We start from the raw sequence: 20,040 nt of genomic DNA, 5'->3' as shown, positions 1-20,040 counted from the left end.
TGCAGCAAATTATCGAACCCAGGAGAGAGGTGGTGGGTGCTTTGGGAGGAACGGTTGGTGAAAGGGCTGGAGGGAGGCAGCATGTTTGGCCTTGCTGTAATAGGCCTTGGGTTACTGCTGGTAATCCTGTCTTCCTCTTGTGAGATTAGAGGAGGTCAGAACATGTGGCCTCCTTGCTGTTTTTGCAGGGGGAACACTGCAAAAAACAAAAAAATGCATTGACCCATGTCACTTTAGTTTTATGCATTTCACTGTACATACATTATATTTCAATAGAATGTATTTTTTAAAAAGATTACAAAGGTGGATATTTGTGTTCATTGCACAGACATTAGTAGACTAGACTTCAGAAGAGAGAAAGAAAAGTTGTACATTTTTCCTGCTTTCAGAACTTCTACTTTACCTATTGATAGGACTGCCCAGTGAAACATTTGCAACAAGCAGTGACTATAGTATTCTCTTTGGTATTTCATATACCAGCAGAGTCACCCATGGTGGACAGGTTTTCGCAGAGCTTCTAGACTAAGACTAGGAAGAAGACCCTGGCAATCCATTTCTAAAAATTTGGCCAGTGAAAACCTTTTGAGTAGCAGCAGATCATTTTCTGCTATACTACCAGAAGATGAATCCCTCAGGTTAGAACGCATTCAGGATACACCAGGGGAAGAACTACCTCTTCAGAGTAGAGTCCACTTTAAAAAAGTGGATGGAGTAAAGCTTTTGGGACCTTTATTTGCTAATGTGGCACAATTCAAAATGAGAAGAAACAGCTGTAAAATATCCATTAAAAATCTTAATGTGGAATATACAAAGTGTTAATGTAGGAAAATTGGAAATTGTCAAAAGTGAAATAGAATGCACAAACCGGTATCTTGGGCATTCGTGAGCTAAAGTTGACTGGTATTGGCCATTTTGAGTCAGACAATCATATTGTTTCCTGTGTCAAGATGAGATATTGATGACGAACAACATCACATTGCATCAAAAAGAACATTTCAAGATCTAGCCTGAAGTACCATGCTGTCCATGATAGGATAGTATCCATACACCCATTCAGAAGACTAGTTAATGACTGTTACTCAAATTTACATATTAACTACTGTGGTAGTTATGTTTGTGTTTCACCTTGGCTGGGCCTGGTTGAGTGGCTGGGCAGCTGGTGGTAGTTATTCCCCATGGTGAGACTGGTAATCAACTCCATGGTGGGATCTGCCACAAGCAGCTGAGTAGCTGCTTTTGAGATGTGGTCTGCTTCCTGTATATGAGGAGAAGCCTTGGGAATGGTCTCTAGCTTATGGCACACTTGGACCCTGCATGTAGCTATGTCATTGTTCAGCAGCCTGCCATGCTTTGCCAACCTTGGGGCTTACAATGCACTTAAATTAATGGCCTGCTGTGTGGTTTGGTAACATCGGGACTGTGCCTTTTTGCTTGTCAGCCTTGGGTTTGTCAGCCTCAGCAGCCAGCAGCTGTCTGAGTGAAGAAACACCTCTAGCTCCAGTGTGCCAGGAGCGGGAGGCAGAGCTGGATGCCAAGGTTGAAGAGCTTTTTGCCACCCTAGAGCCTGGCATTTTGAACTTGGACTTAAAGCCTCCAAACTGTAAGAGAATAAATGCCTGTTTCTTAATGCAATCCTATTTGTGGTATATTTCTTGTCAGAGCAGCACTAGGTAACCAGAACAGAATTTGGTACCGAGAGAGTGGGGTGCTGCTCTGACAGATACCTAAAATGTGGAAACAGGAGTGGACTGCGTACTTGACCTGAGACCCTGACAGAGAGACCCTGGTATATGGCATGGGAGATGGCAGGAGCAGAGCCCAGAGACCGGCATGAGAGATGGCAGGAACAGAGCCCAGAGACTGGCATGAGACAGAGACAGCCTTACCAGCCCATGGAGGAGAAAGCTTGATGCCTTTGGTTAGGCGACTTACTGGCAGAGTGGGTTGCCTTCGGGATTAATTGGTAGAAAAGACCAGCATGAAATGGAGTAGCAGGTTGGTCAGCCCATGAAGCAAAAAAGCCGAATGCTTTTTGGGCAGGGTTTTCCAGCGGAGTGGGTTACCTTTGGCATTAATTGGCAGAAGTGAAGACCAAGGAAACTGAAGCAGAGCTGCCTCAGCCTGAAAGGGTAGGACCATGGCCTTTGGGGGTGGAAGGATCACAGCCCCCCTAGGTTTCAAAGAGCCAGGCCTTTACCAACTTGCTTCTGGACTGTGGGGCTGCTCGTTCATGTGAGGTAGTGGGATAGAGCCATAGCCACTGCCCAAGAGTGAGGGGGCGGGGCTGCCATGCCCAGGAGGAAGAGGAGCGGGACCCGCCAGGTGAAGGGCATGAGGTCGCTACTTAGAGGAACTAGGGGACTGGAGCCACCCAGTTGAGGAGATCTGTACAGATGCCACCCAATGAAGATCTGTACAGATGCCAAGTTGACGAGGGGTGTAATTGTGGTAGTTATGTTTGTGTGTCAACTTGGCTGGGCCTGGTTGAGTGGCCGGGCAGCTGGTGGTAGTTATTCCCCATGATGGGACTGGCAATCAACTCCATGGTGGGATCTACCACAAGCAGTTGGGTTGAATAGCTGCCTTTGAGATGTGGTCTGCTTCCTGTATATAAGGAGAAGCCTTGGGAATGGTCTCTAGCTTATGGCATGCTTGGACCCTGCATGTAGCTACGTCATTGTTCTAGTGAAGAAACACCTCTAGCTCCAATGCACCAGGAGCAGGAGGCAGAGCTCGACCCCAAGGTTGAGGAGCTTTCACCAGCCCCAAGAGCATGGCATTTTGAACTTGGACTTAAAACCTCCAAACTGTAAGAGAATAAACTCCTATTTGTTCAAGCCATCCCATTTGTGGTATATTTCTGTCAGAGTGGCACTAGGTAACCAGAACAACCACTAATGCTAAAGGTAAAGAAATAGATTTTTACCAACTTCTGCAGTCTGAAATTGGTCAAACACGCAATCAAGGTGCATTGACAATTACTGGTGATTCTAATTTGAAAATTGAAAACGAACAAAAGTCAGTAGTTGGGAAATAGGGCTTTGGTAAAAGAATTGACACTGGAGATCCCATGATAGTATTTTACAAAAACAGTGACTTTTTCATTAAAAATACCTTTTTGTAGCAACATAAACTGCAGTATATACGTTGACCTTGGCTGATAGAATGCATAGGAGTCGAGTTTGACTACATCTATAGAAAAAGACAATGGAAAAGCTCAGTATTACCAGTGAGAACAAAGCCAGGGACCAAATACATGACAGATCATGAATTGCTCATATGCAAGTTGAAGTTGAAGAAAATTAAAACACCTCCACAAGAGCCAAAGTATGACTATGAATATGTCTCATCTCAGTTTAGAGACCATCCAAAGAGAATAGATTTGAACACTGTTTCAGTTACCTAGTGCCACTCTGACAAGGATATACCACAAATGGGATTTTGGAGGCTTTAAGTCCAAGTTCAAAGTGCCAGGCTGTGGGGGCTGGATGGGGGCCCCTCAGCCTTGGGCTTCAGCTCTGCCTCCTACTCCCAGCCCACTGAAGCTAGAGGCTTTTTTTCACTCGGACAGCTGCTGGCTGCTGAGGCCGAGAAGCCCAAGATTGGCATTTAAAAAGACATAATTCAATGTTACCAAACCACATGGCAGGCCATTAATTCAAGTCCATTGAAAGTCCCAAGGTCAGCAGAGAATGGCAGGCTGCTGAACAATGGCATGGCTACATGCAGGGTTTAAGTATGCCATAAGCTAGAGACTGTTCCCCAAGGCTTCCCCTTGGATACAGGAAGCAGACCACATCCCTAAGGCAGCTACTCAGCTGCTTGCAGTAGATTCCACCATGGAGTTGATTACCAGTCTCATCATGGGGAGTACTATATCCAGCTGCCCAGCCACTCAGCCAGCCCCAGCCAAGTTGACACACAAACTTAACTACCACAAACACCAATGACAAAAGACCAGACCGTTGTGGTATAACATCAAGGACATCATACATGAAGAAAGGAAAAGATCATTAAAAAGACAGGAAACAAAGAAAAGACCAAAATGGATGTCAGAGAAATTCTGAAACTTGCTTTTGAATGTAGATGTAAAAAAAAGCTGGACAGAATATTTCAAAAGGCAGCTCAAGAAGACAGAGTAAAGTATAATGAAATATGCAAAGGCATAGAGTCAGAAAACCAGAAAAGGAGGACCGGTTGGCATTTATCAAGCTGAAAGAGCTGAAGAAAAAATTGAAGCCTCGAGTTGCAGTCTTAAAGATTCAATATTGAATGACAAAGGGAAGATAGAAGGAATATGCAGAGTCACTGTACCAAAATGAGTTGGTTAGTGTTCAATCAATTCAGGATATGGCATATAATCAATAACTTGTGGTATTGGAGAAGTCTAAGCTGCACTGAAGGCATGGGTGAAAAACTAAGCCCTAAGAATTGACAGAATACCAATTGAGATGTTTCAACAAAGAGATGCAATCCTGCAAGTGTTCAGTGACTATGCCAAGAAATTTGGAAGACAGCTATCTGGCCAACTGACTTAAAGAGATCCATATTTGTGCCCATTTCGAAGAAAGGTGATCCAACAGAATGTGGAAATTATTGAACAATATCATTAATATCACATGTAAATAAAATTTTACTGAAGATAATTAAAAAACAGTTGCAGCAGAACATTGGCAAGGAACTGCCAGGAATTCAAGCCAGATTCAGTAGAAGACATGGAATGAGGGATATCATTGATTTTTGCAGATAAACCTTGGCTAAAAGCAGAGAACACCAAAAAAGATACTTACCTGTATTTTATTAACTATGCAAAGGCTTTTGACTGTGTGTATAACATTGCAAAGAATAGGAATTTCAGAACACTTAGTTGTGCTCATACAGAACTTGTACATAGATCAAGAGGCAGTCATTTGAGCAGAACAAGGGAATGCTGCATCGTTTCACATCATGAAAAGTGTGCGTCAGGCTTCTGTCCTTTCACCATACATACTTAGTCTGTATGCTGAGCAAATAAAATGAGAATCGTATTATATGAAGAAGAACACAGCATCAGGATTGGACGAAGATAACATTAATAACCTGTGATATGGAGAGGACACAGCCTTGCTTGCTGAAAGTGAAGAGGACCTGAAGCAATTTCTGATGAAGATCAAAGACAGCAGCCTTCAGTATAGATTATACCTCAATATAAAACCAGAACTGTCAGAGCTGGACCAGTAAACAACATCATGGTAAATGGAAAAGAGAATGCAGTTACCAAGGATTTCATTTTACTTGGATCCCCAGTCAATACCCATGAAGTAGCAGTCAGGTAATCCAACCACATACTGCATTGGGTCCAGTCTGCTGCAGTAAACCTTTAAAGTGTTAAAAAGCAAAGATAGCATTTTGAGGACTAAGGTGTGCCTCACCCAAACTATAGTATTTTCACTTGCCTCCTGTACATGCAAAAGCTAGGCAATGACTGAGGAAGACTGTTACAGTTAGGGTTGTATGTCACCTTGGCTGAGTGGTTTAAGCTGTTGTGATGTGGTTATTCCCATGATGAGATCTGATATATATGCTTTGAGCAGCCAATCAGTTGAAAGGGGTTTCCTTAGGGGTGTCACCTGCTTCCAACATATATGTGGATGTCCTCTGAAAGTTTGAAAACTTATAGATATAGATCCTGTTGTGCTGCCTAAAACTGTCCTGTGAGTTAACCATCCGCCATTTTGCCTAATGATCTTGGATTCATTATCTGCTGAAATCAGCAGCCATTATACTGCCTGCCAGTCTTGAGCTTGTCAGCCCCTGTAGCTGTATGAGTCAGGAAAAGCCTCCAGCTTGATGTTTGATCCAAGGACTTGCCACTCTCTAAAACTGTGTGAGCCACTGTGTGAGCCATTTTCCTAAGATAAATTTCTTTCTCTCTCTCTCTTTCCTCTCTCTCTCTCTGTTTCTCTCTCTCTCTCTCTCTCTCTCTCTCTAAGCTTTACTGGTTTTGCTTCTCTATAGAGAACCCAACTTAATACATTTGGTACCGAGAGTCGTTCTAGAGAGACAAAAGCCTAAAGATGAGTTTTCTAAATTGGTTCTCACCAGTTCTCTTTTGGTTCTCAATTTGATTAATCGTAAAGGCACTGGTGACTCTGCCTCCATCAGACAAGAGGGCCTTGCTAATCCGTGGCATGAGGTGGCAACGTTAATATGTAAAATAGCACCATTAATAGATCATATATTTTCGAGAAGTGAGGCTTTGGGTGAGCGCAATTTGGTACCTTTCTGTAATTTTGTCAGCATGAGAAATATAAGGAAGCTGGTTGGTTGGTCCTGTGTACTGTCAGCAAAATGGTGAAAGAGCGAGATGAGTTGAGGGCTGCTGAGTCTCGGCTCACACACCACATAAAAGACCTCAATGTTTCCAATTGTGCCCTGAAAGCCTTATTTCTTCTAGTAACCTAGCTGATACTGCTGAAAACCAAACCCAGAATCTTATTGTATAGGTGGCTAAATTATAACACCAATTTTATTGCCAGTCCAAAATGGTGTCTGAAGTTAAAGGGAGGGCATTGATTGGGATGAAATGGGATCTTGAAACCTGTGATGGAGACATCTGGGCAGCCAGTCAAGAAGATGGGGAAATGGAGCCTGTAAATTCTGTTGAATCCCTCCTGCCAACAGCACCACCCGCGAACAGATTACTATAAAACCATTATCCCTTCCACCTCCATTTGATGGGATTTACACAACTGCCCCGGCTGAGTCATTGCCTATGACAGATGCCATGGAAGACATTGCTGAATGTTCTCACAATGGCACCAACCACCTATTGCTGCTTCTAGACCTATAAATAGGCTTAAGTCCAGTCGAGCCTCAAAAGGTGAAATGTACAAAGTGTGACCAAGGAAGTGGTATGCTGTACCTGAAAAGACCTGCTTGATTTTGCTAGCATGTACAGACAGAAACCTGCAGACGTGGGAATGGTTATTAAGGTTATGAGATAATGTGTGTAAGGAACATAACCTTGCATCAGTCTTGAGTTTATTGATTTAGGCCCACTAAGCATGGATTCCTCATTCAATGTTTCCACTTGAGAGGTTAGGAAAGGATTTAATCATTTATTTGGTTGGCTTACTGAAGCATGGATTATGTGGTGGCCTACAATAAGTCAAATTGAAGAACCAGACCTATCTTGCTGTAGGTATCCAAAGGCTTGGGGAAATTGGCATATTAGAATGGATTTATCAGGTTCAACCCATAGACCTAGAAATGGAGAGCCCAGAGGACACACCTTTTACCACAACAGTGAGGAACAAATTTGTGAAAGGGGCCCCAGCATCATTGAACAGTGCTCTAAGTGCTATTTTATGTAAGCTAGATTTGACAATGGGAACTGCCCTAGTTGAATTAAAATACTTAACTACAGTGAGGCTGATTGAACCCCATGGTGATAGGGGCCAAGTGGCAGCAGTTAATCGAAAAAGACAAGGTGAGAGTGGTTACCACAATGGACAGCAGAGTCAACTCAATAATCAGAATACTCTGACTCATGTGGAATTATGGCATTGGCTACTTATGCTTGGTGTTTCTAGGAGTGAAATATGTAAGAAACCTACTAAATATTTATTTGATTTGTATAAATAGAAGAATTCTAGGTCACACGAACAGCAGTCTAGATTGAATTGTCAGAATACAGAGTCAGGCCTCTCATTCAATTCCCAGACTTGAGTCAGTTTACAGACCCACAGCCCCTTGAATGAAGAGGAGGCTGGGTCTCCTTGAGGAAAGACCCCACTACATTGCCAAAAATTTATAATGTCAGTCTTTCTCCCAACCTTCCCCAAAGAGATCTGAGGCTTTTTATGTGAGTGACTGTTCATTGGGGAAAAAGGAAATGATCAGAATGTTCAGGAATTCCTGAATACTAGCTCTAAATTGACACTAATTCCAGGAGACCCACAACATCACAGTGGCCCACCAGTCAGAGTGAGGATGTATAGAGGTCAAGTTATTGATGGATCTTGTTCAGATCCATCTCAGTGGGTCCGCTGGGTCCCTGAACCCATCCTGTAGTGGTTTCTCCAGTGCCAGAATGCATAATTGAAATAGATATACTCAGCAATGGGCAGAACTCCCACATAGGGTCCCTGGCATGTGGAGCAGGGGCTATTATGGTAGGAAAAGCCAAGTGGAAGCTATTAGAACTGCCTCTACCTAGGAAAATTGTAAACCTGAAGCAATACCACATCCCTGTAGGTACTGCAGAGATTAGTGCCATCATCAAGGACTTGAAGGATGTAGGGGTCGTGGTTCCCACCACATCCTCAGTTAACTTGCCTGTTTGGCCTGTGTGAAAAACAGATGGATCTTGGAGAATGACAGTGGGTTATCAAAAATTTAATTAGGTGGTGATTCCAACTGCTGTTCCAGATACAGTTTCATTGCTTGAGCAAATTAATACATCTCCTGATACCTGGTATGCAGCTATTGATCTGGCCAATGCTTTTTTTCTCAATACCAGTTTCAGAGGACCATCAGAAGCAGTTTGCCTTCAACTGGCAAGGCCAAAAATATACTTTCATAGTGCTACCCCAACAGTATATCAACTCTCCAGCACTATGTCATAATTTGATCCAGAATGATCTTGATCGCCTTTCACTTCCACAAGACATCATATTGGTCATTACATTGATGATGACATGCTGATTGGACCTAGTAAGAAAAAAGCATCAATGACTTTAGACTTGCTGGTGAGACATCTGTGTGTTAAGGGGTGAGAAATTAACCTGACAAAAATTCAAGCATCTTCCACCTCTATGAAATCTCTAGGGGTCCCATGGCATGGGGCCTGTGGAGATATTCCTACTAAAGTGAAGGATAAATTATTGCATCTGGCTTCCCCCACAGCGTCTGGTGGGCCTCTTTGGATTTTGGAGGCATCATATCCTTCTTTTGGGTATGTTGCTTTGGCGTATTTATCAAGTGACTCGAAAAGCTGCTAGTTTTGATTGGGAAACAGAACAACAGAAGGCTTTGCAACAAGTTCAGGCTGCTCTGCAAGCTGCTCTGCCAATTAGGCCATATGATCTGGCCAGTTCAGTGGTGCTTGAAGTGTCAGTTGCAGATAGAGATGCTGTTTGAAGTCTTTGGCATGCCTCTATTGGTGAATCACAGTGCATACCCTTGGGATTTTGGAGCAAAGCCCTGCCCATCCTCTGAAGATAACTACTCTCCTTTTGAGAAACAGATTTTGGGTTGTTACTGGGCCTTAGTAGAAACTGAACACTTAACTATGGGCCACCAAGTCACCATGAGGCCTGAACTGCCCATCATGAACTAGGTGTCATCTGACCCACAGAGTCATAAAGTTGGACGTGCACAGTAGCAATCTGTCATTAAATGGGAGTGGTACATAAGAGATGGGGCTCAAGCAGGACCTGCAGGCACAAGTAAGTTGCATGAAGAACTGGCCCAAATGCCTATGGTCTCCACTCCAGTCACATTACTTTCCCTCTCCCAGTCTGCGCCGATGGCCTCATGGGAAATTCCTTCTGATAGGTTGACTGAGGAAGAAAAAACTCATGCCTCGTTTACAGATGGTTTTGCAGGATATGCAAGCACCACTCGAAAGTGGACAGCAGCAGCACTGCACCTCCTTTCTGGGACTTCCTTGAAGGACAACAGTGAAAGGAAATCCTCCCAATGGGCAGAACTTAGTGCCATGCATCTGGTTGGTCACTTTGCATGGATGCAGAACTGGCCAGCAAGGAGAAATGGCCAGATGTATGATTATATACTGATTGGTGGGCTATGGCCAACAGTTAGGCTAAATGTTCTGGGACTTGGAAGGAACATGATTAGAAAATTGGTGCCAACAAGGTGTGGGGAAGAGATATGTGGGTAGATACCTCTGAATGAGCCAGAGGAGTAAAGATATTTTTGTATCATGTGAATGCTCACCAAAAGGTGACCTCGACAGAGGAGGACTTTAACAATCAAGTGGATAGGATGACACATTCTGTGGAAACTGGTCATCTTTTCCCCTAGCTACTCCTGTCATTACCAAATGGGCTCATGAACAAAGTGGCCATGGTGGCAGGGATGGAGTTAGCAACATGGACTTCCATTAACTAAATCTCTCTTCAATACTGGCACTGCTGAGTGCCCATCCTGCCAGTAGCAGAGATCAGCACTGCGTCCACGATATGGAACCATTTCACGCGGTAATCGGCCAGCAACCTGGTTGTAAGTGGATTACATCAGACCACTTACATCATGGAAAGGACAGTGTTTTGCCCTTACTGAAATAGATACTTACTGTGGATATGGATTTGCCTTCCCTGCACACAGTGCTTCTGTCAGAACTTCCATTTGTGGACTTAAAGAATGCCTTATCCACCATCATGGTCTCCCACACAGCATTGCCTCGGATCAAGGGACTCACTTCACAGCAAATGAAGTGCTGCAATGGGCCTATCCCCATGGAATTCACTGGTCTTACCATGTTCCCCATCATCCTGAAACAGCTGGCTTGGTAGAACAATGGAATTGCCTACTAAAAACACAATTACGGTGCCAGCTAAGTGAATACCTTGCAAGGTTGGAGCAGTGTTCTCCAGTAGGCTGTATATGCTCTAAACCAGCATCCAGTATATGGTGCTGTTTCTCCAATAGCCAGGATTCACAGGTCCAGGAACTAAAGGGTGGAAACGGGAGTGGTACCACTCATTATTAACTCTAGTGACCCACTCAAAAATTTTTTGCTTCCAGTCCCTGCAACCCTATGCTCTTTGGATCTGGAGGTCTTAGTCCCAAAGGCAGGAACACTCCCACCTGGAGATATAATACTGATTGCATTGAACTGGAATTTAAGAATGCCACCCAGCCATTTTGGATTCTTCATGCCTCTGGATCAACAGGCAGAGAAGTGAGTTACTGTCTGGTGTGATAAATCCTAATGATGAAGGGGAAATTGGATTGATATTACATAATGGAGTTAAAGAAAAATATTTCTGCAATACAGGAGATTATTTAGGATGTCTGTTAGTACTACCATGCCATATGATTAGTCAATGGAAAACTATAGCAACCCAATTCTGATGTGACTACTAATGGCCTAAATCCTTCAGGAATGAAGGTTTGGGTCACCCCACCAGGCACAGAACCATGACCAGCTGAAGTGCTTGCTTAGGGCAAGGGAAATATGGGATGGGTGGTGGAAGAAGGTAGTTCTGAATACCATCTACAACCATGTGACCAGTTGTAGAAACAGGATTGTGATTATTATATTTCTTCATTGTATATGTACATCAAATATTTTTGTTTTCTTCAGTTATAGACTATAAAATGTAAACAGGGTTAATGCATTTTTTATTATATGCAAGTTGTATCATGTTAGGCACAAATATGACTTTATAAGAGTCCTTATTTAGAAATTACATGTGGTTAAGGAGATGTGTACAACTGCCAAGTTGACAAGGGGTGGACTGTGATACTTAGGGTTGTATGTCAACTTAGCTGGACCACACTTCTGAGTGGTTTAAGCTTCTGTGATATAGTTATTCCCATGAGGAGATTTGACATATATGCTTTGAGCAGCCAATCAGTTGAAGGGGAGTTTCCCTAGGGGTGTGGCCTGCTTCCAATTTAAAAACCTTCTGTGGATCTGGATCCTATTATGCTGCCTAAAATTGTCCTGTGAGTGAACAATCCACCATTTTGCCTGGTGTTCCTGTGTTCATCACCTGCCGAAATCAACACCTGTTATACTGCCTGCTAATACTGAGTTCATCAGCCCCTACAGCTGCATGCATCGGCAAATGCCTCCAGTTTGATGTTTGATACAGGAACCTGGGACTTGCCAGCCTCTATAACTGTGTGAATCATTTTCCTAAGATACCTTTCTCTGTGTGTACAAGCTTATCTGGTTTTGCTTCTCTAGAAAACCCAACTTAACACAAAGACCAAAGAATTTATGCCTTTGAATTACAGTGTTAGCAAAGAATATAGAATATACCATGGACTGCCAGAAGAACCTACAAATCCATCTTGGAAATTGGAAAGAGTATAGCCACAATGTCTCTTAGAAGGAAGAATGCTAAGACTTTGTCTCTTGTCGTTTAGACATATGTTTTGATTACTTTGTGCCACTCTAACAGAAAATACCATAGGTGGGATGGCTTTAATAAACAGGGATTTATTCTCGTTCTGTTTAGGAGGCTAGCAGGCCAAGTTCACAGTGTCAGCTTTGGAGGGCTGGATGAAAGCCCCTCAACTTTGGGTTTCAACTCTGCCTCTTGGTCCAAGCCCACGGGTCTGTAGGCATCTCTTCACTCAGGCAGCTGCTGACTACTGAGGCTGACAAACCAAGGTCAACAAGTACAATGGCATAGTCCCAAAATTTTCAAACCACATAGCAGGCCACTAATTCAAGTCCATTAACAGTTTCAAGATCGGCAGGCTGCTGAACAACACCTCAGCTACATGCAGGATTCAAGCATGCCAAAAGCTGCAGACCTTTTTCAAGGCTTCTCCTCATATACTGGAAGCAGACCACATCCCTAAGGCAGCTACTCAACTGCTTCAGTTGATTCCACCATAGAGTTGATTACCAATCTCACAATAGAGAATAACTACATCTAGCTGTCCAGCCACTCAAAACCATGCCTGGCCAGTTGACATGTAACATGTTACCAGGAGGAACTAGTCTTTTGAGAAGGATATCGGGTAAGCAAACAAGAGGAAGACCCTCAAAAAAATGGATTGACACAGTGACTGAAACAGTGGGCTCAAATACAGCAAGTATTGTAAGAATGGTGTGGGACTGGCAGTGTTTAATTTTGTTGTGCATGGTAGGATTGCTCAAACTTGGATTGACTCTACAGCACCTAACAAGAACAAACAACAATCTTTATAGGAACAGATTGCTAGGTCTTTCTCCCATGGAGCTACTAGGTAAGTTCCAACTGCCAACCTTCAGTTAGCAGCCAAGTGCTTAACCATTGCACCATCAACTGATGATAAACCAAGAACACTGCTTTTGGATCGATTATGACTCATAGTGACCTTATAGGAGCTCTGGTAGAATAGTGCCTAAAGCACTTGACTGCTAATCGGAAGGAAGGTTGGGCAATATACTTCTGTAGTGATATTGCCTTGGAAACCCAAGGAGGGGATCACTATGAGTCATGTCCAACTCGATGGCACATAACAACAACAACAGTGACACTATAGGACAGATTAGTACTGCTCCAGCGGCTTTCTAAGGCCATAATCTTTGTGGAAGCAGCCTTCCATATCTTCCTTCCATGAAACAGCTGGTAAGTTCAAACCTTGAATGTTATGGTTAGCAATCAGATGCTTTACACACTGTGCCACCAGAGTCCTTAAATGACTATTAAGCAGTGATAAAGACAATTCCCAACAACAACAACATTCCCAATAACATTCCCAGTAACAACAACAACAAAGACAATTCCCAGTCTCACAAAGTAGTAATTTAAATTGACACTTATATTTTGCTGCCTCACAAGAATACAGTTTTTGGCTAATTCATTATTTAACTTCTTCTCTTTGCCATAAGGAACTCTTGTGGCACTGTTTGTTAAGACATTCAGCTATTAAACAAAAGATCAGCAGTTCGAACCCACTAGCTGCTCTGTGGGAGAAAGATGAGGCAGTCTGTTTTCATAAAGATTTACAGCCTTGGAAACCCTATGGAGGTTACTAGGAGTTGAAGTTGACTCGATGACAGTGGGTTTTCTCTTTGCCATAAATTTAAGTTAGGATTTGTTTAGGCTAATATAGCTGTATGGTATGATGGAAATAAGCATGAAAGATTTGGTCTGGTTTACTCTGTATGTTTGTCATTGAGGAACCACTAATCCAGCTCCAGTGTAATTTGTACTTCAAATTATTAAAGTTTGTATCCAGCTTTATGGTGGTGGTTTTTGTTTTTGTTGTTTTTTTTTCCCCGAAGGATATTTTTAAACTTTTCAATATCAAATGACAAGTTGCTGATTGGCTTTAATCAAGTGGATCTTTTTGCTTATATTCTGTATTTTAATGCTTGTGGGTAATAGATTAGAGATGATAAGAGAAATCTGTTCATATTCTTTTTGTATTTTTCCTTTCTAGTACATGGAAAAAGAGGATGCAGTAAATATCTTACAGTTCTGGTTGGCTGGAGACAACTTCCAATCTCAGCTTGCTGCCAAAAAGGGCCAGTATGATGGACAAGAGGCACAGAATGATGCTATGATTTTATATGACAAGTGAGTTTTATTTAAATATGCACTCAGTTTCAGCAAGTATTTATTGAGTATTTGATAGGTACTCAGATGTAAAGATGAATGAACTTAGTATCTGCTATCAAGGAGCTCACAGCCTGGCAGACACAAAAATAACTCTTTACATATGGTGTGTGTAAAGCTTTGGCAATTTTTAGAACAAGTAAATTTATGTATGGCAAATCAGACAACAATAAGGGAGGTTCAGGAAGAGTGTCACAGAATTCTGATTGGATCCTGAAGATTTGATTGATTTTTGCTAACCACAGAACGTGGGGAAAATCATCCACGCAGAGGCACTGGTACACGGGAAGTTATAGAGCCTTGAGAATATGTGATACTTTGAGAAAACTTGATGGGGTAGGGAATATAAGAGGAAGGTGAAACTAATTGAATAATGTAAAGGACTTTTGAATATCTATGTGTAGGTATAAGAGCTCAGGCACTTGACTGCTTAAGGCACTTGACTGCTAACCAGAAGGCTGGCAGTTCAGACCCACCAGCCACTCCTTGGAAGGAAGGTTGGGCAGTCTACTTCCGTAGTGATACTGCCTCGGAAGCCCAAGGAGGGGTCGCTATGAGTTGGGGCCGACTCATCGGCACATAACAACAACATGTGTAGGTATATTTTCTAGAATAAATCTACTCAGCCAGATTAACTACTAATGAATAATAGTTTTTCATTAGTTTTAAAGATGTGAGGATGGAAATATTTTACAGTGAATGGAATTGGGAACATCTGGTGAGGCAAGTGATAAGGCTTTGGCTAGTTTCATATATATGGGGCTCCTTCTTTTCGTTTAACTTTTCTTATTCTGTAAAGAAAAGTAGTTTGTTGGTATACACAAGCAAGTGCTAAAGGAGTGCTTTGGGGATAGAGAGAAATCCGTAGGATTTTAGAGGTAGAAGAGAACTAGGAGCATATAGGTCATTTGTTCCTGAACATTAGTCTTCAGGGTCTTGCTGGGCTGTCTGCATAAGGATCACCTGGGAGCTTGCTAAAGATAGATTTCCAGTCCTCATCCCTAAGATTCTCATTCAGCAGGTTAGAGGTGTAACCCAGCAAGCTTTATTTTTAGGAGACAATCCAGGTGTTTCTGATGAATTTCCAGATTAGGGCTCTAATCTCATTTTCCCATTTTACAATGAGGAAACTAAAACCCAGAGACTAGTGACTTTCATCTGACCTCCTCTGACTTCACAAGCAGGGAAGGAGGATCAAGATCACCATCAGCAGCCCAAGGCTGATTCCTAATAAGGTAGAGGTGAGACATGACTGCCCTCCAACCTTTTCATCAATTCTGACACCAGGTGTCCCTGCCACAGCCTTCTGTACTTCTCTGCTTCTGAACACAAAGAACTCATGACAATAGTCACAATATATGGGGTTGTGCCTAAGTCATTTGACTGCTAACCAGAGGCTGGTAGTTCAAACCCAACAGCTACTCCTTGGAAAGAAGGTTGGACAATCTACTTCTGTAGTGATATCGCATCGGAAACCATGAGATCACTATGAGTCAGCTCCAACTCGATGGCAGTGAGTTTGTTTGGTGAGAAGGAAGTAATGTGTTACAATTAGGACCGGAAATGACTCAGGATACAGTTCTTCGATCAGTATAGCTTCTTCTCAGCCATGCTGTAGGCAGGCTTCTCTCTGGTCCTTGGCCTCTCTCAGCCCCAAAGCCCCTTGGCCTCTCCCCTGCTTGGGTAAGTGTTAAAAAGTGTTTTAGCTCTGCCAGTAAGTGCCTAGAGGCACCCCAGTCCACCAATAAGCCTCCAAAAACCCACTGTGTTGTCTCCTGTCCCCTGTTTCTGCATTCTTCTTGCTATCTCGCCATTTTAGCAAAGTGTTACAGCTCTCTCTTTCGGTCTTCCGGATTGAGGAAGTTCAGCTCAGGGATGTCAGATTCAAAGGATGTGCTCCATTCCTGGCTCTTCTTTTTTGATGTTAGTGAAATCCCTCATTCCTGCCTCTGTGATGGCTCATTATATGCCTACATACTGCTGTCGAGTCGGATCTGACTCCTAGCGACCGACCCCTCCTTGGGTTTCCAGGGTGGTATCACTACGGAAGTAGATTGCCCAGCTTTCCTTCCAGGGAGTGACTGGTGGGTTTGAATCACCAGCCTTCTGGTTAGCAGTCAAATGCCTTAGGCAGTATGCCACAGAGCTAGCAGGACGGCAAAACAGACCAATCCCTACATTAGGGTTCCATGCACCTTGTTTATGTTATTAGCAAGCTCTCCAGTCCCCTTGGTGGGCCACAAGCAGCTCACATTTGCATAGCCCCATCCAGTCATTTGGTGTGAGTTACACAGACTATGTCCAGAAGGGGCATATTAAGTAATTCACTGCCCTGTATCCATTCTTACACTGGGAGCCGTGTTTAAATGAAGAATACTCTGTAGAATCAGTCATTTTGCCAAGTTCATTGTGCCAAATTTTATTTTTCCAGTCCCTACTTGTGTTCTTGCTTCTTTTATATATATGTGATTATCACTATTAATACATCATACCTTCTAGTATTTCTGTCATAGACAAAAGATAGACGCCTGCTTGAAAGGATGCTTGTAAAAGAGCATATATTTTTTCCCTGCTTTTAATGCTTTTTTTTGTTTCTACTTCATTATCAGTTTTATCAAACACTAATATATATATATATATCCCATCAAGTTAAAAATCTTTACTATCATGATCCTTTCTTTTCCACACCAAAGTCATCATCAGCAAGTACTGTTAGTTCTGTCCAAATACATCACATTTATCTGCTTCATCCTCAGTGCCATTTTGTTTCAAATTCTTATGTTTATTGTCTGTATATCATAGTTAATATTTGATATGATAGTTTATTGTCTACGTCCTCAATATATCCTGTGTGTAGATTTTTCTGCTCTCTTTTCAAGGGAAATGACCATGTCTTACCCTCTTTAACAACAACAATATCCTCTTTAAAATCCATTTCTACTTATCAAGCCCTGAATGGAGAATAGAGTCCCATTAAATATGTGTGATTAATTTGTTTCTTTTCCCCAGTTGTAGCCTGACCTTCACTACTCTTAAATAGCATTAGAGTTGGGAAGGCAAAAATCAATGATGGTAGAAGGCAGAGAGGAAGGTAGCAAGTTGACCCACGTTATCTTTGAAGGAGTGGGAACAAATAAATTTGCAGCAGGGCTCTTATCTCTCAACTCTGTGGTTCTGAGTTTGCAAGCTGAATCGTGTAGCCTCATATGACATTCTCTGGTATACATGCCAAGAGTTGCTTATACTTCCTGTGGAATTTGGTTTTACTTGAGGTATTGTTCTACCACAGGTACTTCTCCCTCCAAGCTACACATCCTCTTGGATTTGATGATGTTGTCCGGTTAGAAATTGAATCCAATATCTGCAGGGAGGGTGGGCCACTCCCTAACTGTTTCACAACTCCCTTACGTCAGGCCTGGACAACTATGGAGAAGGTAACTAAGAACTTTTACTAGAAGAATTCCTTACTGATTAAATCAAGAAATGTATAATCATAGTGTGAAAATACAGCATGGGAAAAACCAAATATAACAGAACATCAGAGAATAGATGGTGGTATAGTGATTAAGAGCAAAGACTTTGCTTGATATGTATTAATCTTGACCTTTGTAGATGAGTTACACAGGGAGTTACTGAAATTCTCTAATGCTATTTTCCTCTTCTTAAAATGGGGATAATATGGATACTTACCTCAAAGTTATTTTGAGAACGAAAATGAGGTAATGTGTGTAAAGTGCTTGTATATTAGTGTAATGCCTGATGTATAGTAAGCACTAACAAATGTTAACTGATATTATTAGCTCTTTCTAGATACAGATAACAGTTGCTCTGAGTCGGAATCTATTCAGTCACAACAGGTTTGAGTTTTAGTTTTTAAAAAACAAAGTTAGTCTAAGAATGATCCAAATATTTCACAAATATCTATCAACAAGGTTGGAGCACTAGTTTTGTGTGTTGTGCTGAGAAGCAGATTGCCAGGCCTGTATTTCAAGGTATCTTTGGGTGGGTTAGAACCACCAGCCTTTCAGTTAGTAGTCAAGCATTTAGCCATTTGCACCACCCAGGAACTCCACATGATATCACTAATAGTTTATAAATAATAAAGTGTTAAAATTTGTAAATGATTTATTCTTCTAATAGACTACACATAGTTTACTAAGAATTGCCCATGAGGTTATATTCCTAATACATGTCCTGGCAGAAAAGGTTAATTAAGGATTGTTATATAATACCATATACAAAACTGAATTCCAGAAATACTGAGATTGGTATATATAGACTGTAAAGACATTCTCAACATTTTCTTATCTATATGTTTTGTGATGTTTAAAATAAAGAATATAAACTTTCTGTTTAATAAGGCAAATTAAAATAAAGAGAAAACAAAGCAAAAACATATTTCTTACTAAATTTCTTACTTTATGTACACTAAATATTTATGTATAAAGAACTGATACTAATAATAATATCAAGACCCTGGTAGATAAATGGAAAAAAGACATAGATGATTCATTCAGTAAATATTTACCATTGTGATTAGTGTTACGAAGCAAAAGCTTGCAATAAGAAATGCAGGTAACTAGCCTGGGAACTTAGGCAACATCATTAATAATTTTTAAATGTAAATAAAAATGTTAATGTACTATTCACCATTTATTTAATGATTTGAAAGAATGCAACCCAGTGTTGGAAAGCTGTGTGAAAACATACCCTTTGATATATTACTAACTTCATTTTGAAGGGTAAATTGGCATATGCATCAATACTAAAATATTCATACCATTTATCTCAGTAATCACATTCCTGGTGATTTAAGGAATTCAAGGAAATGAGTTCATAAATAGAAAGCAGTATATGCACAAAGACTTTGAATATTTACAACATACCAAAGAAATCTGGTTTCAAATCATATTCACTCCATGGACTCTTATGGTTACAAAGAAATATAAGTATCAAGATGATGTAATAGTTTCATGGCAAGTATTTGGGGAAACACTAAAAACAAAATTGTATACATTATAATTTTAGTTATAGCGTATACTATACAAAGGGATAATACTTGGAGGATAGCAAGGAAAACTAAAAACATTTGTGCTAGCTAGTAAAATTGATTTGTAAATATTTTGATAAAATTTTAGTTGTATCTGATTTCAACTTAAAAATAATGCTTATCCTCTCTTCCAGGTCTTTTTGCCTGGCTTTTTGTCAAGCAATCTTTATTATAAATATTTGAATGATCTCATCCATTCAGTTCGAGGAGATGAATTTCTGGGAGGGAACGTTTCACTGACTGCTTATTGCTCTCTTGGCCCTCCAGATGAATCTCATTCAGGTGCTTCTAACAGCTCGTCTTCTCAGGTATTGATCAGTTTGCTTTTAACATTAAGAAGGAAAGTATACAGTTTTTTTCCTTTAAGTACCAGAAACATCCTGTTTATAAGTTTTAAGTTGTAGAAACAAAGGAGAAATAAAAGTAACCTACTTACTATATATTCTAATTGAAGTATATCTGGTGACTAATAATACATTATGGGAGCTCTGGTAGCATAGTGCCTAAGGCACTTGACTGCTAACCAGAAGGCTGGCGGTTCAAACCCACCAGCCACTCCTCGGAAGGAAGGTTGGGCAATCCTACTTCTGTAGTGATACTGCCTCGGAAACCCAAGGAGGGGTCGTTATGAGTCAGGGCCGACTCGACGGCAAATAACAACAACAACAACAATAATACATTATACAGCATAATAAT

The 20,040-nt window shown here is 41.3% G+C and overlaps 1 protein-coding gene across 1 annotated transcript in view; it reads left to right on the top strand.

Annotated features, from left to right (window-relative positions):
- Nucleotides 1-20,040, top strand: part of AKAP10 (A-kinase anchoring protein 10) — a 183,949-nt gene that overhangs the window by 105,965 nt on the left and 57,944 nt on the right. Inside the window, exons 8-10 of the mRNA XM_007941489.2 lie at nucleotides 14,119-14,255; nucleotides 17,584-17,728; nucleotides 19,479-19,652. Coding sequence (XP_007939680.2) covers nucleotides 14,119-14,255; nucleotides 17,584-17,728; nucleotides 19,479-19,652 — 456 coding nt within the window. The remainder of the gene's footprint in view (nucleotides 1-14,118; nucleotides 14,256-17,583; nucleotides 17,729-19,478; nucleotides 19,653-20,040) is intronic.

Source organism: Orycteropus afer, unplaced genomic scaffold, assembly GCF_000298275.1.
Source record: "Orycteropus afer afer isolate SDZICR_OR568_19922 unplaced genomic scaffold, OryAfe1.0 scaffold00080, whole genome shotgun sequence".
In the NCBI taxonomy this organism is placed as follows: domain Eukaryota; kingdom Metazoa; phylum Chordata; class Mammalia; order Tubulidentata; family Orycteropodidae; genus Orycteropus; species Orycteropus afer.
The sequence above is the reverse complement of the archived record's forward strand: the minus strand, read 5'-3'. Positions and strand labels throughout refer to the sequence as shown.